The sequence below is a fragment of the Strongylocentrotus purpuratus genome, unplaced genomic scaffold, assembly GCF_000002235.5.
Source record: "Strongylocentrotus purpuratus isolate Spur 01 unplaced genomic scaffold, Spur_5.0 spur5_scaffold_17, whole genome shotgun sequence".
Lineage (NCBI taxonomy): Eukaryota > Metazoa > Echinodermata > Echinoidea > Camarodonta > Strongylocentrotidae > Strongylocentrotus > Strongylocentrotus purpuratus.
This window is the reverse complement of record NW_022145602.1, coordinates 13,977,154-13,984,941: the sequence shown is the minus strand read 5'-3', so window position 1 is coordinate 13,984,941 and position 7,788 is coordinate 13,977,154. Positions and strand designations below refer to the sequence as shown.

Below are 7,788 nucleotides of genomic sequence, written 5' to 3'. Positions count from 1 at the left end.
GGTAACAAAATTGTGGTCATGATGTAACTGATTAATAAGATAACAATGATTAATGACGTCATCACCAAAGGTCTCTCATTACCTACATGTGTAGGTTATGAGGGACAGTTACAAATCAAGACATTTTAAATACAATTTGAATGAAAATGGGATTGTTATAGTTAGTACAAACACTTTTTGAAAGAGATACATGGAGCCAATGAACTTACTGTAATTTTGAAACGATTTTAAGACAATGTGGCCCAAAATATTTCTGTAGTTTTTTGTTTACAGTAATAAAGGTGCTCTAAATTATGTTTAAATACTTTCAGAATAATGTTCTGGCAATGTGACTTTAACGTGGATCAAACTCACAGCATAGAAACAACTTCTTAAAATGAAATGCATTCAAATTAGAATGGTGACACAAACAACCAAATATATCTCATGATAGTGCCTTTCAACATGAAATGGACAACTGGGAGAAAGTAGGCCCCCATCTTGGACCTGGTGTCCCCCATTGCCTACACACATTTCTGATCAGACACCATTCATAATGTGCATTGCAACACCCATTCACAACACACGATGGCCATAAGTTTTCTGTGATGGTTGGCACACTTCATAAACTTCCTTTTAAAACAATTTTTTAAGAGCCACCCCTAAATATCTGCATACACCACAACATTAAGTGAAAATTGAGTTTTTATATCAGAGCAAAATTTTAAATCAAAATTGCTTATCTTGGTCAATTTTGCCAATTTTCTTGGAGAGAGAACACATTGCAGTCTTCGAAATAAATTGGATATATGCAGTAGTGTTGTTATAGGCCACATATGGCGCTATAGCAATATTGGAGCCAACACGGACAGACAGTGATGGGTTCAAGCTTGGTGGTCTCCCATTACCTACGATCTCCAATTCCCTACACCTACCCTACATATGTCAAGAAACAAAAATGGCTATGAAAGAATTCACTTTTCATCAAATCGGTGAGAAGTGGTTTTACGGCACACATTATTATTCCATTGATAGGCTTTATTTAGACCAGCATTGCTCCAACGTCAGTGAATGTGGATAAAGCAGTTGACATCTGTACTAGACAGATGCATGAGTTTCAAAAGAAATTACCTGGTGGATTCTATGACACAATTTCCAAGAAAGTTCAAACCATGGCAGCCATGAAGAAGTCAATTAATGTTGGGGTACGAAAGTCTATAGAAAGTTGATCTACTCCAAAGTAATAGGACTGCAGGCAAGTTCAAGAGAGGTCAATGTCAAGGACATTTTGTCATAAGAGCTTTCACCAGTCCCATCAGCACTCTTTGATGATTCTGGAAACGAGCACTCTAATGTCAAAGGCGGACTTATAGAATTTGACAAAAGTTGAGATGCCAGCCAGGCATGAGACACTGGAACAACCATGTACAGTCATTGATGGTTGTGCTCTACTGTAGATGAAAATGATGTTTGCTTGGTGTTTGACAGATCCAAGAGTATCTAGAAGTCACAACGGGTCGAAAGTCTTCCAACTGAGTCCCGCATCACTGCTGCCCTCCAAGAAACTATCTCTCACTGTTCGTCGTCGTCGTTGTCATATAGATCATGGCTCATCATTGTGACCCGTTTGATGAGCCCTTTCGATCGGCATCTGTCTCCTGTAGAGTGTATTTAGTATTAAGAGGGTGGCTAGTGATTTCCCTAAGGTCGTCACTCCATCTGAGCTTGAGTCTTCCTTTGTTACGTGTTCCTTCAAAGGTACCTTGAATGATAATTTGTCAAGGTTGTCTCCTGATCTTCTGCTAACGTGACCAAACTATTGTAGCTTGTCCTTTAAATGCTGGTAGCAAGTGGCGGTTGATCTCCGATGATGGACATTAATTGTGTCCATTGGTGATGTAATCTCTTCATGATATCCCAAGTAGCTTCCTCCAACACCACATTTCAAAGGCAGATATTACTCCCCTGTCTGCCTTTCCTAATGCCCATGTCTCGCAGCAATAGAGTTCCTACTTGGAAAAACAATGCCTTCATTACACAGATCTTAGTGGCCAAGGTGAGGTTCCTGTCCTTCCAGATGTTTGACAGTGTTGAGGCCGATGTTTAAGCCATGGCCAGTTGTCTCTAAGTTGATATCTACCAAGCTTCCACCCTCCTTGACAATCATTGACCCGAGAACATTATATAAACTTGTGCACTTGATCAACTTCTTCTCCATCAACCACCATGCTCTGTTGCATGTAGTTAATTTCCACCAATCATGATCTTGGTCTTTTTCACATTGAGGTAGGGTCCAAATTATTCACTTGCATCCTTCACTCTTTTTTAAGGAGTTTTAGTAGTTCTTCTGATGTTCTTGTTATAAGTGTTGGCAGTGGCATAAGGAGCAAAAACACTTAGAGGGGCAGAAAAATTATCTGCATCACCACCACTCATACATGTTACATGCAGGCCCCGCGGAACATTTTTTAAAGCGGGGGTGGGGGGGGGGGGGTAAAGTATTTACGATCAGGAAGAGAGCGCAAATTGGCGTAGGGTCAAGGGGGCAGGGCCCCGGAAGCTGTAGGCAGCTAATAATTGTCAGATGAGCATCCATGCATGGGCCTGCCTTAGGGCCCTAGGTGGGGTTCAAGGGGCACAGCCCCCGGAAGCTCAGGTGTTTTAGGCATTTAATAACTGTCAGATGAGCATATTTTGATACCTCATTTCGCCTCAGGTCACTTTCTTTCTTTTTTTCTAGTTCTCTTTAGCATACTTTATACAAAAAGTGAGGGGGGCTCGAATCCCCTGAGCCCCTGCCGTTCCGCGGACCCTGACATGTAGGCTTTTAAATAAGCATATTTTTTGCTTGACTGAGAATTTAGGGATATGTCATTTTCTAACATACGCTTAACAAATAATAATTTACTAAAAAGTGAAGAAAAAAACCCAGGAAAATCATGTCAATTCAGCAACATTTGTAAATCACTGGTATCGAATATGAAGAAAAAAAACAGTTTGAATTTTATTTGGGGTCAACTGTCCCCAAGCCTTGCCTTTATATCTTCATCCTCTGTTAAAATGTTCCCATTTTCATCCTTCAAGACATATAAGTTTGGGTGTATTCTTGGTCAGTGACTTGATGTGTTTAAACATGTCTCTAGTGTTGCTAACTTCACTATCTTTTCATGACAACAAACTACAGTTGATCGACATCATATATGCGCGAGTCTGCAGGATGATTGGGAGCTCAGAAATAGGCAAAAGCACAAGCTGGTCATTACCGTCAAGATGAGGTTTCTGCTGAAGTGATTCCAGGCAGTGATGTCATGCCAAGGACAGGTCTGTCCGCAACATAATTATGAAGAAGCAGGCAACATCATAGTACAGCAAGCGATTTGAATCGCTGCTAATAAGAAGAGGTATGTTAGGGTCCTAGTGGATGACACAGACGTCTACATACTACTTTTGCATCATTATCTACATGACGGACTAATAAAACGCCAATGACCATGGAGACGCCCGTAACAGATCAAACTGTTATTGATGTTCCTGCCAATGTAGACAAGGTAGGAGATATCATTCCATCGATGTTGGCAGGACATGCGTTGACGGGATGCGACACTCTTGGGGCATACTTTGGCATTGGATAGGGTACAATGCTGAAAGAGATGAAGCAGAAGATTCGACTCCCTTAGGACTCAGTTGGCAATGTTGATGCAGCATGGTCATATGTCATCACTCAACCTACTCAATGCTTTGCTTCATGTTATGGACAGTCAACAACCAGCTCAATGTCAGAGGCTCGTATCAATGTGTAGCTATCAAGGGTCCGAAGACTAGGAGCTACAAATACCCCAAACCTTGCCTCACTACCTCAAACTACTGAAGCGTTTGTAGACAATGTTAAGAGAGCTCATTTGCAAACATGTGTGTGGAAGCACGCCTTACAGTCACGACCTCACTTCGAACACATTTGTTTTGAATATTTTTGCAGAATTAAGTGTTAAATGACCCCCTCTTCCGCAAGGAATATTTTAGGTTTCCCAACACTCTAGAGGGCTTTTAAACAAATTTCAAGATTTTGAAGCAAACTTATAAACGGATATAGTCCTGTATCGTATTGGTAGTTCGTCATTTTTAGGTTCATATAAAAGAATCTAGTACCTTAGAATACAAATCCAGTTTATTAACGCTGTCACTGAAAACGGGCATTTATCACCATATGCCACCTCATATCTATGGGACAGAGAGCATAAAATTCAATCGTGTTTTCTTTGAGTATTAAATTACAAAATAAAAAATAAATGTGCAGCACAATTTTTACTCACTGTATCCAGTGCATCTGACTCATGACATATGATAATCTCATGTTAGAAATTGGTATTTGGCCATCATTTTGAACTATGCAAGTTAATGTGTCTATAGAGGGCGCCATTCTGAATTATGCAAATTTACATATCATATGTGATCTTACAACATCACAATTTTTATTTAGTGATGATTCTTGAAAAAAAATCAAGATATTTGACTGCCATTTAATGTATTAATATGCTGTTAACACTTTTTATATCATTAATTTGGGTTAAAAAGGGGATTTGGCGGGCATTTTGTATGACGTCACATATCACAAATTGCTCAATGCTGACAGAGTGTCAGCAATCGGATTCTTCAAATTGATGGTCTAAGGAACTATAATCCAAAAAAAAAAAAACTATAGACCCTAAAACAAGGTATATCGAGATGGCTGCCGGACTACAATGTTATTTTATGTATTGACCAATACAATCAAAGTACTTTTCTTTCATAAACACACACAAATTTGATACTTTTGATAAGTTTTTATACAAACTGAATAGCTACATGTATGAAGAAAAAATAGACTATTTTGGTGTTTTTTTTGTATTGAACTCACTTGTTCGGCGGACGATGGTGTCTACTAAAGTAGCCTGGCCACTTAACGTGACAGTCTCAAGGTTGAACGTGACAAGATCTCCTGGTACTAGGTCTGTGACTGAATGGCCGTACTCATTGCTGGTAGACATGGCGTCTTTGGGGATGAGGATTGAATCAGACTCCATCGAGGAGTACGAGAGTCTGAAAGTCTGAAAGGAGTTGACATCAAGCATCTCCGCTGACCACAAGACGATGATCTGATTGGTCTTGATGTTTGTAGCAACAAGAATTTCTTCATCTAGAAAATGTACGGTGAGATCAATGGATGATACATATTAGAGTAACCTGTATTTTGTACCATTTCACCCAAATAGCATTAACAGAGGAGTCTTATATAGCACCCATGTCTGCCACATTGCCACTCCTGGCGCTCCGTTGTTATGACCCTTAATTGCTTTAGCACGGCTGCCATTACAGCACTCAAGCATTCTTGGGAATTAATTCCTTACAGGTACCCATTCACCTTGCCTGTGTGGAGCGTGGCAAATGTAGATGAAAGACTTGCCAAAGGACATCTTTGGTGCCGTGACAGGGATTTGAACCATGTACCTTGTGGTGCAGAAACTTATCGAATGGACCACAACATCTTTTATTGCAAACCTGACCTTATGCCTGATTAGCACTGTGCTACGGTACTCAGAATATAAGATGATGACCAGTACAAGTTTAAAATATTTTCTATTAATCGTTGGATATAATGACAACATATCAATATCATTATATTTTAAGCTTTATCATTATACTTTTAAGCTTTAATGATAAAGAAAAAAAATCATCTATTATACACCCTGTTTTTAAATACCTAGTACATGTTAATGCATGTTTAATAGGGAATAGCTTGATGTATCCTGATGATATACATATATATATCTGGTTTTTGTTATTGATCAACTTCAAAGAGTTAATAGGTATGAATTTCATTCTCACCAGTAGTGGCTGTTGTTGAGATCGCATCACCCTCTAGCCGTTGTCCATTGCCTCCACTATAAGCAAACACCTGGATGTTGTACGTAGTATCACTTTGGAGGTTGTCCAGGAGATGCTCCCGCGTGTCTGGTTCGAGCAAGATGGGACCGCCAGTGGAAGGAGAGAAGGAGAGCTCGTAACCGTCAAACTCTCCCTGGGGTGGGGAGAGGAGGACTCTAATCTCATCGGAACCAAGAGCAGTAGCGCTGAGGGACTCTGGAGGGTTCGGTTCTGGAAAGAAATAACATATCCAAAATGATTTTCAACTCACATTTAATGCTAATTTCTCTTGCTGTAATACCAAAAGCCTGCAATTTACTTTTTACCCATTATGGACATAAACCCCAAGACCTCCATATTGTTCAGAGAATATTGCACATGCAAGTGTGATCTTTTTCATTAGGTGATACGTACGAAGTCTACGTATCACCTATTGATTTCGTCAAGATTTGTATTCCTAGTATTCTTATTATTCTTCCTCGATTTTGTTCGCAGGATATCTCAAGATTGAATCAAGCCATTGTCATGAAACTTTCAATGATGATAGATCTTAGTCTAACTTAGAACTGCGTGACTTTTCAAAGACTCAAAGTCATCGTGACGTCATCCAGGCGCCATTTTGTGAAAATCAACTTATGATCATATCTTCATAACAGAAAGTAATTTTTCATTCATATTTATCATGATTAAGATCAATATCCGTCCGGTCAATTTCAGGTCAATAAACGTGCGGAAATGCGCATGTACGCGTTTGTCCGCGCGTTTACGCGCGCGCAAAAATTAAAAATGCTCTAAATCATCCCAATTTTTTGGCCATATGGAGCATTTGATAACAAAATCTTGCACACGCGCATGCGCGCACGTACTGGCATTTTGTAACATAGAATCGCCGAATTTTTTCTGTCATCATATTTGGTACATTTTTCCAAGCATTTTGATAATTTGTTCACCTTTTAATAACGCAATGAGCGTCCGTCAAAGTTGACAGCACGTGGATCTGCGTTATCTTTATCCACAATACACGGGCAAAAACATGCCTAGAAAAATTTCATTGTAACTCTTCAGAATGGATGGGAACTCCCAATATATTTTTATATTTGGATAGATTATGAGTTGGAGATATGATTTCATGTCTCATTTGACCCTCAATTAACTCATGACGACATCATAATGGCCTCCAAACTCAAAATTTCAATTTGCATATTATGACGTCAGCATATTTTTGGAAAATTGATTGTATCTCTGTAGATATTGATCGTTTTTCTTCCAAATTTTAATATGTCCTAGCTGAGACAATTTCCTACAAATGTAGTGACAACAATTTTTCATTTTGACAAAGGCATCATGGCGTATTTTTGCGATTAAAGGAGGCATGTCAATTTTTCACATTTTGCGTGTATTCTCTATGGGACATGACTTTTTCTCAAAACCGGATTCTACATTCCTGTCTTTCGCGAGCAAAATATCTGTTGTTTTCGCTGAGCTTTGAGTATGTTGTAGCTGAGACAATAAGCTATCACAAGTTATTTTTCGATCAGGTGCTTGGATTATGCTCATAGTTCACTTGCAAAGTAGGATTTGAGAATTCCATTTCCCATTTACGTGTACTCGCTATTGGAATTGTTTTGGTATATTGGTAACGCACTCAGGGGCGTCGCTAGACCTTTTTCAGTGGGGGGGTGTAGAGGCCAATGATTACCGACAAAACTAGCCACCAATTACCAACAAAATTAAATGTCCCAATATCTACAAATTTAACCCTATAAACCCGGGGCCGAAGGCTAAATTATTTTTCCTATGGACCATCTATAGTAATTGCGTATGCGCAATTGATCATTTTCCTCGACGACATAAATATACGAATATTTCGTCAACTTAGTCAGCATCAAAGCTATATATTTTAATGCA

At 39.2% G+C, this 7,788-nt stretch overlaps 1 protein-coding gene across 1 annotated transcript in view; it reads right to left on the bottom strand.

Moving 5' to 3' along the window:
• Positions 1 to 4,755: 4,755 nt before the first annotated feature.
• Positions 4,756 to 7,788, bottom strand: part of LOC115924910 (fibronectin-like) — a 44,640-nt gene continuing 41,607 nt past the window's right edge. Inside the window, exons 6-7 of the mRNA XM_030987761.1 lie at positions 5,842 to 6,111; positions 4,756 to 5,152 (exon numbers count right to left, since the gene is read on the bottom strand). Of these exons, the coding sequence (XP_030843621.1) occupies positions 4,842 to 5,152; positions 5,842 to 6,111 (581 nt within the window). The 3' untranslated portion in view covers positions 4,756 to 4,841. The remainder of the gene's footprint in view (positions 5,153 to 5,841; positions 6,112 to 7,788) is intronic.